The sequence below is a fragment of the Epinephelus fuscoguttatus genome, linkage group LG23 (assembly GCF_011397635.1).
Source record: "Epinephelus fuscoguttatus linkage group LG23, E.fuscoguttatus.final_Chr_v1".
NCBI classification, from domain to species: Eukaryota; Metazoa; Chordata; class Actinopteri; order Perciformes; family Serranidae; genus Epinephelus; species Epinephelus fuscoguttatus.
Window position 1 is genome coordinate 2,420,890 of NC_064774.1, and position 17,830 is coordinate 2,438,719.

The 17,830-nt window shown below is 41.3% G+C and overlaps 1 protein-coding gene across 1 annotated transcript; it reads right to left on the reverse strand.

Annotated features, from left to right (window-relative positions):
- Nucleotides 1–1,667: 1,667 nt before the first annotated feature.
- Nucleotides 1,668–16,107, reverse strand: LOC125884258 (uncharacterized). Its single transcript, XM_049569156.1, has 13 exons — nucleotides 15,983–16,107; nucleotides 15,219–15,273; nucleotides 14,529–14,625; nucleotides 14,365–14,415; nucleotides 14,178–14,287; nucleotides 11,209–11,239; nucleotides 5,615–5,722; nucleotides 5,441–5,512; nucleotides 5,330–5,362; nucleotides 4,614–4,867; nucleotides 4,329–4,463; nucleotides 3,828–3,939; nucleotides 1,668–2,066 (listed from the first exon to the last, which is right to left on the reverse strand). The coding sequence occupies exons 1-13, from the start codon at nucleotides 16,105–16,107 to the stop codon at nucleotides 1,984–1,986; spliced, it is 1,266 nt and encodes a 421-aa protein (XP_049425113.1). The 3' UTR covers nucleotides 1,668–1,983.
- Nucleotides 16,108–17,830: the final 1,723 nt, after the last annotated feature.

Below are 17,830 nucleotides of genomic sequence, written 5' to 3' on the forward strand. Positions count from 1 at the left end.
TGCAATGTCCCTTGGGTACCCCAGGCTGGTCGCTTTACGCTGCAGAAAGCCTTTGGGATTGGCACGAGGACCACTGTGGCAAGTGGCTGGCAGCTGAAATTGGATTTTGCAACTTATCAATCTTTTGTTTTACAGGGTTAAAGCAAAGTATTATTCAGATAAAAACATGATTATGCACATGTACAAGTTAGGACATGGCAAAACAACCAACAAAGAGGAATAAAATGAATAATCTCACTTCCAATGGACATTTCAATTTTGTCACACAGAAACATTTGGTAAGAGAGGGGATGGCGTGGCCCCCCTTGGGTCACAGGAAGGGACAGGATGTTGTGAAAAAGGGAGGCATTGTCTTATCCTAGCAGGGCTGTTAATCAAGGCGTTGCCTCAGGGTGGAGGAGGGGACCCTTTTATAAGTTAATGACTTAAAAGCATTTGAAGCACCTCAAATGAACTCTCTATCCCCCTTTTGATGCCAGGATGTCTGGAGGACGCATCCCTCCTGACCGAAGGAAGCTTGGGGGCAGGGAAATAAACATTTGACCCTGCTGGTGGATTTCCCATTGTCTTATTTACTGGTAGTCCAGAATCTGGAGAGTTGAGAAAAGTTATGCTCCTACAAGAGCTACACACAGTACCCTCTGCCTCAACATTTCGAAACTAGCTACTAATTACTGTGATGATGTGTAATTAAAACTACACCAAAAAACAGTAGATTGATAACATGGGAAGGTTCGTGTAAGGAGGTGATGGGGTGGTTACCTGGCAACAATAAAAAGGCACATCAAGTGTTTTGTTTTACTAGCGGCATCAGTTTAAAAAACAACAAAGGCAATGCAGTGTGCCTCAAGTTTTGCAACTCATTGTTCCAGGGCTATAGATATTCAGCAGATATTCAGAGTAGTTTCGTCATCATCCAACTGAACGGCAAAAAATACTCAGTCTTTACTTATTTTATGTGTAGTGATACCTACATGTATTTTAAGTCTTGGCCTCCATTGAATATTTAGAATTATTTTCAGTGCTTCTGCATCTTCTGTTACAAGATAATTGGCTATTGTTTACATTTCACATCAATGATTTTTATTGTCTGCAGGGGCGCCACCAGGGATTTGGGGCCTCTAACAGATTTCACATTGGGCCCCACCACCACAGGCCACAGGAACCCTGCACAAATTCTACAACGACACCAGAACCCAATCAACCTCTTCAACGCTTTAAATGACTACCTTTGCAATATTATAGTTTTACTTCACTACATTTATTTGGCACTGAAAGTTACTTGTGATTATTTTAAAATATACATATAGGCTACATATAAAGATCCAGCTCACTGATGCAACCACATGTATCTCTTCGGTGTCAGGTCTGAGAAATGCATGAGTGTTGGGTCTATTGCTCACTGAGTTTATAAAGTCTGTTCATTTTTCTAACCTCAGTGTTTAAACTCACTGCACCCAAACACACTCATTTTCACATGCATATACTGTCGTATAGGAGAGTCTTGTTGCAGCAAAAGCACGCTGAGGAGGACAAAACTGCAGATTTCAGTAAGGAAAGGATTTAGCTGTTTTCTTTTTGCTGACAGAAAACCATTAAACTATGTTTGGATCAGCCCGGAGGATCGAGACATCTCTGATAAAAACAAGAGACAAAACACAGACCAGTTTGTTTGGATGCTTGAGCCTTTAATTTTGCATAAGACAAGAAAGAAGAGTTTACTTTGCAGAATATATGTAGATTTGTGCTAAAAGCATTCTTTTCATAACACATTCAGTCTGCTGTCATTAAAGGCACAAGGCCTCAGAGACAGTCCAGCTCCTGTTTATGTCACTTGTCGCTTCATTCCTTCAGTAGCGTTACAGCGATAGCAAAGACAAACTCAGCTCACATGTGAGACTGAGGGTGTAAAGAAAGATGTATATGAAAGCATGCGCACAACACAAGTGTTTGTGCTTTTAATGGGTTCTTCATGTCTCTGTGTCAGACCGGGAGTATTCTTCTGTTTCTGACACAGACAGACGGTAACTTGTGGGAGCATTGGAGGTCATCCCAGCACTTCTGATCTGCAAGCAAAAAAGAAAAGAAAAGAGTTTGTTGAGTCAGTGAATGTGACACAAACAAAGACCTCAGACTGTTGATGTGATCAGTGACTCCTAACTGATATATTTAGGTGACACAACACTACGGTCACTGATAAGATACAAATCATTGTCAAAACATAAATGGTGTAATACTGTGAACTGCTAACCACCAGCTGATCTGATAAAACCAAAGAATATCTGACTCAGCAAAACGTTCTTTGCTCAAGACATTTATGTCTGAGCTGTTTGTCTGAAATTCATCATGAATAATTTTAACAATAAAAACTGAACTTTATTAATTGGAGAGGGCTGTTGTCAGTCAAAGAAAATCTGTCTTCACTTTTCTTCACTAAGCCATGCATGTTGCTGTTTTCTTTTATTATAAACTGTAGAAAGAATGGACGTGGCTACATTGACGTCACCCATTTGTTTGTGGTTTTGAAGCCTCAGATTCGGCATATCAGCCGTCACCATCTTGGTTTTTTGGAGCCAGAGGTGAACATAGTTGGGCAAGAGGCTGGTGCTGTGTGAGTGAGGGGTACGTGGATCTGACTGAGAGGCCGAGGACGCCGTCAGCATACAGTCTGTCACTCAAAGCAGCCCGCCCTTAATAATGTGTAACTTTAAGCCTTAATAAAATGTAAACAGGTGAGTAATAAAAATCCCCCCACATACAGCTGTCATGAAGTGGAAATGAAGCTATAGAAACCAAAGCCCTTGTTTGAACCAGGAGGTAAACATACGTATCTCTGCTGTAAAGTTGAGCATTTTAACATGGGGGTCTATGGGGATTGACTGGCTTCTGGAGCCGGCCTCAAGTGGCTGTTCAAAGAACTGCAGTTACTGGCACTTCTATGCTGGCTTCATTTTTCGTTGCTGCTTGCCTTTTACTCAGCTGTCCAACCATAGTAGATGGTGGAGCAGGGAAATTACTACAAAGACCAACATCATATCCTACCAGTACAAGTGCTGAACAGCAACAACAGTGAAGGAGAGATCATTTCTGCTGCCCACATAGATGGGCAGGTCTGTCCTCTCTCTCTATTTGCTTCAGCCCTGACTCTGTCCATAGCAGAACAGATACTCAGTATCATAGCAACCAAAGTGTGCAACTGAAACAACGCTATGCCTCCGAAGTGTCTGGCACTTCCAACTGGGTGTTGTCAGAAAAGCACCTTCAGTTGGGAAACTAGATTTATTGCCTCGTAGTTGTATGCCTGTGCTATTCATTCAAGTTGTATTCATAGTTTACATCCATGCCTGTGGGAACATGGATGCTTCACACATATCTCGGAAGATCTATACAATCAGCACAGTTTCAGGATGGGCACCCAGAATTTGTGTCACCAATTCAGTATCTGACCAAATGTCTCCCCTTCGAGGATATGACGTTAAAAATGGCCAGAAAAGTGGCACAATGACCTTTACCTTTGACCACCAAAATGTAATTGCTTCATCGTTCAGTCTAAGTGGTCTTTTGTGACAATTTTGTTGTCCTTGAGATATTGCATTCAGAAAAATGGGACAGATGGCCAGACAGACGAACAACACTGCTTTGGTCAACACACAGTCTTATGACAGTAACACCAGTGACCATCCGCCCAATGGGAATTTGATGGGACAAGAGCACATCAACCAACTGACCAGAAGATGTCAGCACGATATATTTCTGAGTTCACTCACTGTATTCCTTCCTATTTTATCATTAGCATCACTGCTACAATCAGCACTATGCTGTCTTACCTGAGAAATTCATCTGTATACAACTCTGCCTGCCGCCATAGTTATTAGGCTCTTGATGACACCAGTTTTGGTAGTTGAAAGATGTGCCATCACTCCATAACCATTGACCATCCTGGAAGAAAGTGTATCACAGAACATTACATCAAATTAAAGGAGAAAATGTGAAAATAGTTGTTTTTGTTTTTTTTTTAGAAAAACAAGAGAGTTAAAAATGATGATATGAATATAAATAAAAATATAAATACATATGTATTTATATATGTGTGTATATATGTGTGTGTGTGTGTGTAATATGATGTAATGAAACTACGTAGTACAATATAGTATACATTATAACAATAGTCTATGTAGTATAGCACAGCAATATCACATAAAATATAGTGCGAGTCTAGTATCATGTAGTGTGTAATGAAAAAGTTAATTGTATAATTCATCATTAAATAATTATCATATGTATTTGGTGTGCAATATTTCCAAGTTGTGCAATGATGAATAAAATACCTCTACTGCATCAGAGCCTCCAATCCATGTCGGTTTTTTCGAATTCGTGGCTCTGAAAATCACATCCTGAATGGCCTGATACTCCTCGATGTTGTGAACAGACGCAAGGTTTCCACCCAGGGACTGACAGTTTTTCTACAGTGGAGACAAACAGAGAGACAGACGGACAGAGAGGAGTTGTCAAGGAAAGTAAGAATGAAGACCCCAGGTCACCAAATGTCCATGTGTATGCAAACAAAATGAGCTTGTTGTAAAAGCCTCCTGAGTCAAAGTCACCAACATTACCTCAGCACTAGTCCAGGTCATACATGTTGGAATGTAGCGGTAACAATGACCTCTGCACTTAGACCAGCCCGAGGGACAAACCACGGACGACCTTGGTAGCGTGGGACACGGTTTTGGTTTAAAGCACGGTCTTGGCTTGAAGCACGGTCTTGGCTTAACGCACGGTCTTGGCTTGAAGCACGGTCTTGGCTTGCACCACGGTTTTGGCTTGAACCACGGTTTTAGCAGGAACCACCTCTTGACCAGGTGACTCTCTGTGGAGAACCATTAGAGTTTGGTTAATGTGGGGTCTCCAGGGAAAGTCTCCATACTATATTAAATAGATTCATTTTGATGGCACGAAGAAGCCACAACATGACATTACATTACATGACACAACATAAATATAATATACGTGAGTTAACATAACACAATATTACGTAACAAGACAAAATAACAATACATCATCAATTCATATATATGTAATATAATATACAACATAAACATAAAAAATTGCAACAGAATACAAACATTGGAATACATAACATAGCCCTATATAAGTAATAAAAAGCAATATAACGTAATAGGATATAAAATAAGATAAAGTTACATTAGCATCTGACAGAAAGCTTTTATCAGGAGAAACTGCTCATTGACATTAAACACAGGTGAAGTCATCACAGCAGAGCATCATAACAACCACATTCTGCTGAAGTGAAAATCTTAAAGCCACTCACCTGTTTCATTTTGGGGAGTTTCCTCTGGAGGAGCTGGAAAGTTTGACACTGCAGTTATTGACTTGGACTGTTTGTGTTTATTAACATGTGTACCGTATGTATTATACTCACCAGCAGCTCTGGTCAGAACCATCATGGCACAAACAAGTGCAGACACAATCAGCATCTTCATGGTGACGATGACTACGAGAGACAGACGTGTTAGTGAGACTTGTTTAGGGAACAGCTGTACTGACTGTCAGTCCTGTGAATAAAAGTCAGAAGATGATAAAGTTTGGTGCAAACCTGCTGCAGCACTTTCTTCTCTTCTTCTCTTCTTCTCTTCTTCTCTTTGGAGTGTCTGTAGCTTCAGCGGACCCTGTGAGGATGTGCGGATGAAGATGATGACCAGTTCTTATATACTGTGCAGACAAAGGTTGAAATATTTACCAAAGATGTTGTCTTAATAAATGTCAGTCCTTCCTTGGAAATTCTCTCAATGCTTCAGTGCAAAGCCGTGTAACAGATACAAAACAATCAAACAAGTCAGCCATATCAAGACACGCCATGATACCACAAAGTGTCAGGGCCATATCCAAGGCTTATTACTGGTTTAGTGGAACAGCTGTAAAATAACTCACAGGACACAATGACAGTATCATCATATGTCAAATTTACATTCAAACGTAATGCAAATTTTAACTGAATGTCCAAAAACAGCAACAGAAAATACAAATTAATGTCTGTTTCCATCCATTAGTGTTGTGTGAATATAAGAAGTTGGTTAGTTTGACTCACAGGATGTAGACTGTGGTTATCAGCCTGCCATTAGCTGCCTATTTCAGACAGAGTTCACCTCACATTCTATTTGTGTGTTCAGAATCAACCTCCGAGCTAACAACCTGCTTGCTAGTGATGGTCAAATGAAGCCTCGTGAAGCATTGTCTTTATATTCTGAGTCCAATAGATGGCGCCCTCTTCACAAAGGGTTGAAAGCACACTGACCTGCAGTGTGAAGTCATCAAATACCGCTGCTTTGTCTGCGATTTTGGCGTCAGAAACCAAAAGCTACCTTTCATGGAGGTATGATATTCTGCCCGGTGGCCGGATGGCACCTACTGTATCATGACAGTATGATATGCGGCCAGACAATATCGGTTCATAATGCAGCTGGATACCACATGGGTATGATACACCATTGGGAAAGTCTCTATAGGGTGGGTCAAACAAACCCCGGACTTTGACCCAGAAGGCCGGTGTTTGCTTCCTACAGAGCCATGCTTCCTACTGTTTTTTCCTAAACCTTTTCCCCACTCTGATACATCAAAAGCACCAACGGATACGTAGCACTTAATATGTAGATGTGAAAGTCCACTGACAAACATCATATGTGACGATTTGGGATGAGGACGTGTTGGACTTGCCATCCCTTGAACTTTTTCTTTAAACCAAGAGCGCCTCTCGTGGGCACCAAGACAATTGTGATTTGAAGACATGGAAACAAGCCAGAGCATTTTCTTTCCCTATAGCAGAATGATAATCTGTGATTCCAGATCTTTCTCTAGTGCTGACACATACAGTGCTGTGGAGATAGGTGTAGCTACGTGAGACTGCTGCATGGGAGACAGGTCTGTGTTTTCTGATGGAGCTGGTAAAGTTGATGGTTGTGGTTTGTGAGGTAGATTGGGTTGTCAGCATCTACAAGTCACAGAGTAAAGGGATCAATCCTCACCTCCTTCTTTGCAGATGTTTAAGTGTCCTGAACAAGACACTGAACCCCTGCTGAGGAAGAAAAGATAGAGAGAATAAGTGACGGTGGATACATGTACATAATATTCCTTTATTTGCCCTTATTCCACGAAGATACAATATTCCTACGAAGACTGTTTACTTGACTGATAAAACTGATCATCCTGCTAATATTCCTGTTTACATGCAGCCATGCTCACTCTGATTAACATGTCCTCATCACGTGCCTTTATCAGAGAGGTGATGCCAGTTGATGCACTGACCAGGTATAAATCTAATAACTCATCACAGATGGTTAGTCCACCATCAACTGGAGTGGAGTGAATTGATTTATGTGCAAAAGTCAAGAGGATGAAAAGGAGGCTGTCACTGTTGCTTGGCGGAATACACCACAGCCCCTGTAGACCAGACCAGGAAACCCTGCCTACTAACGGTGTGGAAACTGTTTTCAGTTTTCTCATTTTTTCCCTTCTCTCTTTCGTGTACGGTGGCTGTTCAAGAGTGATGCCATGCGTGAATATCTGCCCCGTTGACCACTGGTAACACTACTCATTCCATCATCGGTAAAGAGACATGAACCTTTTCCTCTCAACATAGGTGCTTTAAGTCTCCAGCATATTCTCGAAGTGATATCTAGAGGGTTACTCAGCCAGCCAAAGTAATATCCAGGAAGTACCCGTCCCTCCATAACAATGTACTTTAAAGATATTTTATGATTGATGGATAGAGCTGGTCTTTGGTTTTTGAACATCTACGCTCAGGCTGACACTGAGAAGGAAGAAGAGAAGATAATCCACCAGCAAGTTTGCTTCCCTTTATCTCTCTCTTTACCTCTTTTTATGCCTCTGCACTGGCAGTGGCCCTGGACAGAGGCATAATGTTTTTGGGTTGTCCATGTGTCCATACGTAAGTTCGTCTGTCCATTCTTGTGAACACAATATCTCAAGAACGCCTCAAGGGAATTTCCTCAAATTTGGAACAAACGTACACTTGGACTTGAGGGTGAACTGATTGATTTTGGTGGTTAAAGGTCAAAGGTCAAGGTCACTGTGACCTTCTTCATCTTACTCTTGTGAACACAATATCTCAAGAACACCTTGAGGTAATTACCTCAAATTTGGGTCTGCTGATAGTGCCCTCGGCTCATCAGTCAGCTCCACCCCTTGCTCCTCAACAGAACCGGCTTCTTGGCCAAACGTGGTCATTAATTATCTTTACAGTTAATGGTAAAAAGTGACAGTGAAGAGTGCAGCGTTTTACACAAAGGTCAACATTTTTCAACTCTGCAACCAGAAACAAAACCAAGACATGCATCACTGAGTCAGGAATGATGAAGTTGCTCAGGGCCTCATCATGCTGCTGCTGTCTGTAGTGGAGTGTAAATACACCGCACTCCCGAGTCTCATTGCAGCACTGGCCTCAGGAAAAAAAAAATGCTTTGGATGACACACAACTCTGCCAAGTAGTTCATCCAGAGATAACATGAAGATTTTTTTTTCTCATCGACCAATCAGCTGGTTGAAAAAAAAAGCAGAATTTCATTTGTCCAGAATTTTCTTTAATTGACTGCAGCCCACAAATATACTGATGATTCTTTTTACACTTTCCAAGTAATAAATATAACTTTTATAATAAAAATTATTTATAAAGAATTTCTGACAACAGCTCAGACATAACTGTCTTGAGCAAAGGATGTCTTTCTTTCCAGAAACTACATTCAGTTAATCAGTGCAGTTTGGTTGCTGATTTGGCTGCTTATCAACACCATCAACAGTTGAAGCAACAGCACATAGTTGAAGGCAATAAATCCCTGACTGCCTGAGTGCTGCAGTGTGCACCAGAATCCATATTTTGCCTGAGAATAATCATGTTTTTACATTTTTTTAGTATCAAAGTAGTCATAGTTGTAATTCAACATACGTAATGTTGCCAAGTTGCCAAAATTTAAGCAAATATAGTCTAAACTAAAGTTATATCCTACAGCTATCTCATCACCACTCCATGCAACAGAAGACTTCCTGTTTACATCCACCAAACCATCACGTGCACTGTAGTTCCACAACTTGGATCATGGTTATATTCACTAAATAGTATTACGCTATAGAGTAATGTTACGAGTGACAAAATCCGTTCATATAAACTTTCATCATGTTGTATCATCTATATATTTTTTAACAGTAGGAAAGTTCTTTTATTCCTGGAACGCTGACATGGTTCCAAATGGCTCACCAGTCATGTTTCCATAAACCTATTTTTACTTGCATTTTGAAGTATCGCATTAGAACGTATGGAAATAGCGAAATGCGATAAAACTTCCTCAGTTGCACAAAAAAGTTTTTACACTCGTGCGACGTGGTTTTTGTCCTACTTGAAAAAGAGTTCATGTGAAGTGACCCTATGGGGATGAATAAAGTTATTCTTCTTCTGTGGAAGTGTTCAGAGGCTTCCAGGTGCAGATGTGCGTAGACTCACAAGTCAGTCTTTAGACACTTTGCTTGACTAAAGACTGAAGTCTCTCTCCCTGATTTTGTGTTTGGATGGGTGGATACAATTTCAGAGTTTAAAAAAACTCCCTACATTGCAGAATCAATAGTAAATCCGCAGGGCAGTCCTTCGGTGCCTCGCTGAACTCTTGTCCTCGTAAACATAGTCCGACAGCGTTAAAAGTTTTAAACGAAGAAAAGGGGGAGCGCACATTTCTGGGAGGGCGTGTCCTTTTCAAAAATGCAAGAGGCGTTGCTTTGTTGCTGGCCGTTTTCTCCGGTGTGTTAAACACACTTTAGAAAGGAGTGTCTGCAGACTATCTGAAGACGGAGATCTCTGATTGTCTGGTGGCGAGACTAAGATGTGCGTAACTGTGTCGATGTGCAGGGTGTGGCTAGTGAAGGGTTTTTATGTTATTTACTCTGTGCAAATACTTTTTAAGGATGTTGTCTTAATAAGTCTCCTCTCTTGTCTGAAAATTCTTTCAAATCTTCCGAGCAAAGCCAGGGAACAGATCCAAAACAATCGAACAAGTGAGCCACGTGTCACGAGATTACCACCATCATACCACTAAGTGTAGTGTGAGGGCCATATCCAAGGCTCATTATTGGTTTAGTGGAACAGATGTAAAATAACTCACAGGACACAATGACAGTATCATCATATGTCAAATTTACATTCAAACATAGTGCAAATTTTAACTGAACGTCCAAAAAACAGCAACAGAAAATACAAATTAATGTCTGTTTCCATCCATTAGTGTTGTGTGAATATAAGAAGTTGGTTAGTTTGACTCACAGGATGTAGACTGTGATTATCAGCCTGCCATTAGCTGCCTATTTCAGACACAATTCACCTCATATTCTATTTGTGTTACCGTGTTCAAAATCCCCATCACTACATGAAACAACAACAACCTCCAAGCTAACAACCTACACACTAGTGATGGCCAAATGAAGTCTCAAGAACCATTTTCTTTATTTTCTGAGCCCACTGGATGGCGCCCTCTGCAACCAAGGGTTGAAAGCACACTGAACTGCAATCTGAAGTCATCAACGTCATCAGAAACCAAAAGCTACCTTTCATGGAGGTATGATATTCTGCCCGGTGGCCGGATGGCACCTATCATGACAGTATGATATGCGGCCGGACAATATCAGTTCATAACGTGGCTGGACACCACATGGGTATCATACACCATTGCACTGTTGCTTGGTGGAATACACCACAGCCCCTGCAGACCAGACCAGGAAACCCTGCCCACTAATGGAGTGACACCTGTTTTCAGTTTTCTCATTTTTTCCCTTCTCTCTTTCGTGTACGGTGGCTGTTCAAGAGTGATGCCATGCGTGAATATCTACCCCGTTGACCACTGGTAACACTACTCATTCCATCATCGGTAAAGAGACATGAACCTTTTCCTCTCAACATAGGTGCTTTAAGTCTCCACCATACTCTCTAAGTGATATCTAGAGGGTTACTCAGCCAGCCAAAGTAATATCCAGGAAGTACCCGTCCCTCCATAACAATGTACTTTAAAGATATTTTATGATTGATGAATAGAGCTGGTCTTTGGGTTTTGAACATCTACGCTCAGGCTGACACTGAGAAGGAAGAAGAGAAGATAATCCACCAGCAAGTTTGCTTCACTTTATCTCTCTCTTTACCTCTTTTTATGCCTCTGCACTGGCAGTAGCCCTGGACAGAGGCATAATGTTTTCGGGTTGTCCATGTGTCCATATGTAAGTTCGTCTGTCCATTCTTGTGAACACAATATCTCAAGAACGCCTCAAGGGAATTTCTTCAAATTTGGAACAAACGTACACTTGGACTTGAGGGTGAACTGATTGATTTTGGTCGTTAAAGGCTAAAGGTCTCTGTGACCTTGTTCATTTTACTCTGGTGAACACAATATCTCAAGAACACCTTGAGGTAATTACCTCAAATTTGGGTCTGCTGATAGTGCCCTCGGCTCATCAGTCAGCTCCACCCCTTGCTCCTCAACAGAATCGGCTTCTTGGCCAAACGTGGTCATTAATTATCTTTACAGTTAATGGTAAAAAGTGACAGTGAAGAGTGCAGCGTTTTACACAAAGGTCAACATTTTTCAACTCTGCAACCAGAAACAAAACCAAGACATGCATCACTGAGTCAGGAATGATGAAGTTGCTCAGGGCCTCATCATGCTGCTGCTGTCTGTAGTGGAGTGTAAATACACCGCACTCCCGAGTCTCATTGCAGCACTGGCCTCAGGAAAAAAATGCTTTGGATGACACACAACTCTGCCAAGTAGTTCATCCAGAGATAACATGAAGATTTTTTTTTCTCATCGACCAATCAGCTGGTTGAAAAAAAAAGCAGAATTTCATTTGTCCAGAATTTTCTTTAATTGACTGCAGCCCACAAATATACTGATGATTCTTTTTACACTTTCCAAGTAATAAATATAATTTTTAGTGTAAAAATTATTTATAAAGAATTTCTGACAACAGCTCAGACATAACTGTCTTGAGCAAAGGATGTCTTTCTTTCCAGAAACTACATTCAGTTAATCAGTGCAGTTTGGTTGCTGATTTGGCTGCTTATCAACACCATCAACAGTTGAAGCAACAGCACATAGTTGAAGGCAATAAATCCTGACTGCCTGAGTGCTGCAGTGTGCACCAGAATCCATATTTTGCCTGAGAATAATCATGTTTTTACATTTTTTTAGTATCAAAGTAGTCATAGTTGTAATTCAACATACGTAATGTTGCCAAGTTGCCAAAATTTAAGCAAATATAGTCTAAACTAAAGTTATATCCTACAGCTATCTCATCACCACTCCATGCAACAGAAGACTTCCTGTTTACATCCACCAAACCATCACGTGCACTGTAGTTCCACAACTTGGATCATGGTTATATTCACTAAATAGTATTAGGCCATAGAGTAAAGTTACGAGTGACAAAATCCGTTCATATAAACTTTCATCATGTTGTATCATCTATATATTTTTTAACAGTAGGAAAGTTCTTTTATTCCTGGAACGCTGACATGGTTCCAAATGGCTCACCAGTCATGTTTCCATAAACCTATTTTTACTTGCATTTTGAAGTATCACATTAGAACGTATGGAAATAGCGAAATGCAATAAAACTTCCTCAGTTGCACAAAAAAGTTTTTACACTCGTGCGACGTGGTTTTTGTCCTACTTGAAAAAGAGTTCATGTGAAGTGACCCTATGGGGATGAATAAAGTTATTCTTCTTCTGTGGAAGTGTTCAGAGGCTTCCAGGTGCAGATGTGCGTAGAGTCACAAGTCAGTCTTTAGACACTTTGCTTGACTAAAGACTGAAGTCTCTCTCCCTGATTTTGTGTTTGGATGGGTGGATACAATTTCAGAGTTTAAAAAAACTCCCTACGTTGCAGAATCAATAGTAAATCCGCAGGGCGGTCCTTCGGTGCCTCGCTGAACTCTTGTCCTCGTAAACATAGTCCGACAGCGTTAAAAGTTTTAAACAAAGGTGTTTAAACAGAGGTGTTGCTTTGTTGCTGGCTGTTTTCTCCGGTGTGTTAAACACACTTTAGAAAGGAGTGTCCCCAGACTATCTGAAGACGGAGATCTCTGATTGTCTGGTGGCGAGACTAAGATGTGCGTAACTGTGTCGATGTGCAGGATGTGGCTGGTGAAGGGTTTTTATGCTATTTACTCTGTGCAAATACTTTTTAAGGATGTTGTCTTAATAAGTCTCCTCTCTTGTCTGAAAATTCTCTCAAAGCTTCAGTGCAAAGCCAGGGAACAGATCCAAAACAATCGAACAAGTGAGCCACGTGTCACGAGATTACCACCATCATACCACAAAGTGTAGTGTCAGGGCCATATCCAAGGCTTATTACTGGTTTAGTGGAACAGCTTTAAAACAACACACAGGAAACAATGACAGTATCATCATTAGTCAAGTTACATTCAAACATAGAGCAAATTTTAACTGAATGTCCAAAAAACAGCAAAAGAAAATACAAATTAATGTCTGTTTCCATCCATTAGTGTTGTGTGAATATAAGAGGTTGGTTAGTTTGACTCACAGGATGTAGACTGTGGTTATCAGCCTGCCATTAGCTGCCTATTTCAGACACAATTCACCTCAGAGCTTAGATCCGGGCCCGCGGACCCAAGCCGGGTCGGGCTGGGAGCCCCCCTCCCTCTGACGGGCCCAGGCCGGGCCGGTCAGATATGACGCTTTTTTTTTTTTTTTTTAAGCTATGATTTGATAATGTTATAGGCTATGTATTGTAGCGACCCTGCAGTAAATGTTCTGTTATAATGTCAATGTTCTGTGAGTTAATGGCATGTTTGGGATTGAATGAGGGGCGGGGTGCGAGTGTGACGGGGATGAGGAGGAGCTGTGTGAGTGCGCGTGCTGGTGTGTGTATGAGCGAGCTGGAGTTACAGCTAAGTTGTTGTTTGTTGGTTGTTTTGGCGTGGTTACGGCCAACAGTAACCTGTACTGTTCAGTAATAAACGGTGGTTTAATTGCCAAATAACTGCGTCATCCTTTCCAAACGTCCAATGTTGCAACATTGTGCGCGCACAGCCCTTCACCACCTGGATAAACAAAACACCTGATTTGCAACAAATCCAAATCATCTTATACCTCAGCTCGAGCCCAAGACATGGTTCGTGGAACAAAGAGGAAACAGCGGCCATTAATCAGATTCCAACCACCGGGGCAAGATGCTGATCTCTCAATGACGTGATGCTCTCCTGAGGAAGACAAATAGAGATGAGGTAATATTGAGTCTGCAGACAAAGTGTAAAGCAGTTAGGAAATACGTATTCACCTTCTTGAATGACTTCCACTGTCCCGTGTTCATCCTTCACCTCAGACAGAGCTGAACAGTTAAACACAGCAGTTAGTGATTATTTCCATCGTGTCGCTGGATATAAACAGATGCACAGAATTTATGTTTGTCGTTTTGCTCACACACACATTGTTAACACTCACCAGCAGCTGTGGTCAATGCCATCATAGCACAAAGAAGTGCAAACACAGTCAGCGTCTTCATCGTGGAGATGATGCAGATCTCAAAGTTGATAATTACCTTCAACAAAGAAAAACAGACATGTCAGTAAAACTTCTGAAACAGCTGAGCTGTAGTGACTGTTGTCTTCTTCTGAATGGGAGAAAAAAGAAACATAAAACTGGAATTTTGAATTGTGATGTCACAGTGAAGATGACCTTTGACCTTTTGGATTTAAAAATGTCATTACTTTGTTATTTTATTGTGTTAGACGTTTGTGTGAAATTTTGTCATAATTAGCGTATGAACTCTTGACTAAAACATGTTTTGTGAGGCCACAGTGACCTTGACATTTGACCACCAAATTCTCATGAGGTCATCATTGAGTCCGAGTGGATGTTGGTGCCAAATTTGAGGAAATTCTCAAGATATCATGTTAATGAAAATGAGACAGATGTAAGGTCACAGAGACTTTCACATTTGACCACCAAAAACTAATCACTTTATCCTTGAGTTCAAGTGGATGTTGGTGCCAAATTTGAAGAGATTCCCTCTAGGTGTTTTTGAGATATTGCATTCATGAGAATGGACAGACAGATGGACAGATGGACCCAAAAACATAACATGCCGGCACGGAGGCATAAAAAGAGGTAAAGAAATAAAGCAAAGCAAACCTTCTGGTGGATTATCTTCTCTTCCTCCTTCTCAGTGTCAGCCTGAGCGTTGATGCTGAACAAGCCCAAGACCAGCTCTTATATACAGTGAATTATCTATCCATCAATCATAAAACATGTTTAAAATACATCAGTTTACTCCACCCTAAATGATGATGGGTTAACCATCTGTAAAAGGTTATTAGATTTACAGCTGGTCAGTGCATCAACTGGCATCACCTCTCAGTCTCCCATTTACTTTGGAGGCTTGAAGGGTGACAGTTTGCCACCTGCAAGCTGTAAACAGTTAAATATGAAACGCTAATATAAACGGATAGAGCTAAACGTTTTAGGACTTGTCTTAAATTACAATTAATACCACAGGACAACTTGTTTCGCTTTGACAAAATGGAAGGCATCCTTTAAATTTGGCAAATATGGAAGACACTGGGTACATTTACATGCTTACTAAAATTCCACTATTATTTGTAATGCGACAATATTTTGAACTTGATGTGAGTCATGTAAACAGAATATCCTCTTATTATTGCACTACTATTATACTATTGCAACTCCCTCCTCACTGGCATCACCTCCCATGCCCGCCTCCTTACCCACACCCGGTCACGTGAACACATCACTCCCTCCATTGCCTCCCCATCAAACAACGCATCAACTTTAAAATCCTCCTCCTCACTTTCAAAGCTCTTCACCACCTGGCCCCCCCCTACCTGTCTGACCTCCTCATCCCCCACCGCCCCTCCCGAGCCCTCCGATCTTCCTACACTCTCACCCTGACTGCACCAACATCCAGACTGAAAACCTTCGGCGACAGAGCCTTCTCCAGAACAGCACCCCGACTATGGAACTCCCTCCCCCAACCTGTTCGCCACTCTCCCTCACTTCCCATATTCAAATCCCGCCTGAAAACCTACCTCTTCTCCCAAGCCTCCAAGGTTCGTGTAGAAATGCATTGCCAAAAGAAAAGCCCATATTTCTGGTAGGAAGAATAAACACACCTACTTTATAACATTATAAAAGACTTGGATATGAGCAGGTTCTTGGATATATGCAAATATCACAACACCCAGCTTTTCAAGAAGATGGCTGAAGAATTGAAAGGGAGAGGCTGTGCTCGCGCTGTCTAACAGGTCCCACAGGTCCACTACAGGTAGGAAACTTTAAAAAAAAATCCTGTTTTGATGCCAAGATGCAACGTGATTGATGTGATAAAGGCATGTGATAAGGACATGTAAACCTGAGTAATAGGAGAGTATTCATTTTCATTAGTCATGTAAACAGCTTTGAAGTAACTTATTCTATCTCTCTTTCTCTTTTCTGCCTCAGCAGGGGTTCAGTGTCTTGCACACTTTAACATCTGAAAAGTAGGAGGTGAGAACTGATCCCCTCACTCTGTGACCTGTAGATGCTGACAACCCAATCTACCTCACAAACCAGAACCATCAACTTTACCACCTCCATCAGGTGTTTTCTGATGTAGGTGGTAAAGTTGATAGTTTTGTCCTGTCTCTTGTGCAGCAGTGTCATGTAGCTAGACCTATCTCCACAGTGCTGTTTGTGTCAGCACGAGACAAAGGTCTGGAATCACAGATTGTCATTCTGCTATAGGGAAAAAATGCTCTGGCTTGTTTCTGTGTCTTTAAAAGGATAGTGCACCCAAAACTGTAAATTCAGCCATTATCTACTCACCCATATGCCGAGGGAGGCTCAGGTGAAGTTTTAGAGTCCTCACATCACTTGTGGAGATCCAAGGGGAGAGGGGGTAGCAACACAACTCCACCTAATGGAGGCTGACGGCGCCCCAGATTGAAAGGTCCAAAAACACATAATTGAAACCATAAAATATCTCCATACTGCTCATCCATAGTGATCCAAGTGTCCTTAAGCCCCGGCATAAAAAAGTTTTTGGAAAAATGTCATTTCAACTCTGTTTTTAGCCTCATTGTAGCCTGTAGCTCTGACTGCCTCTTTGTGCACTGAGCTCATGTGTGTGCGCTTGCGCGTGAGACCAGCGAAAGCTCGTGAACACACATGTAGGCAGTGCCCGTGTCTCACGGTCTCGCGCAAACGCACACATGTGAGCGCGGACCACAGACAGGCAGTGACTAATGATGATACTGTTTCCTGTGTGTTGTTTTACATCTGTTCCACTTAACCACTAATGAGCCTTGGATACGGCCCTGACACTGCACTTTGTGGTATGATGGTGGTAATCTCCTGAAGACGTGGCTCACTTGTTTGATTGTTTTGGATCTGTTCCCTGGCTTTACACAGAAGCTTTGACAACATTTTGAAAGAGGAGATAAAACCCACTGAGACAACATCCTTGTTTAATATTTTAACCTTTGTTTGCACAGAGTAAATATCACCTAAAATAACAAATATCACCTTTAATCAACTACACCCTGCACACTGACACCGACTCAGAACTACAAACAGCAGCACTTCCATCTCTGTTAATCCAGATGCTGTCATCCTTTTAAAATACTTTTTTTTCTCCGTAGAAAGCAGTCCTCATGGAAACACACGTTTGAAATATTGCTAAAAAGAAATGTAAATGAGGTTTTGAGCAAACAAATGAATATATGCAAAGCATAGTTTCATTGGAAGCT

What these genes read in the sequence shown, in the direction of transcription:
- LOC125884258 (XM_049569156.1), bottom strand. Translation starts at nt 16,107, where the DNA reads ATGGGAAGTGAGGGAGAGTGGCGAACAGGTTGGGGGAGGGAGTTCCAT. An exon ending in GGTGCAGTCAGGGTGAGAGT is followed by an intron (nt 15,274 to 15,982) that starts GTAGGAAGATCG and finishes GGGCTTGTTCAG; the next exon opens with CATCAACGCTCAGGCTGACA. An exon ending in AGAAGATAATCCACCAGAAG is followed by an intron (nt 14,626 to 15,218) that starts GTTTGCTTTGCT and finishes TCTTTGTTGAAG; the next exon opens with GTAATTATCAACTTTGAGAT.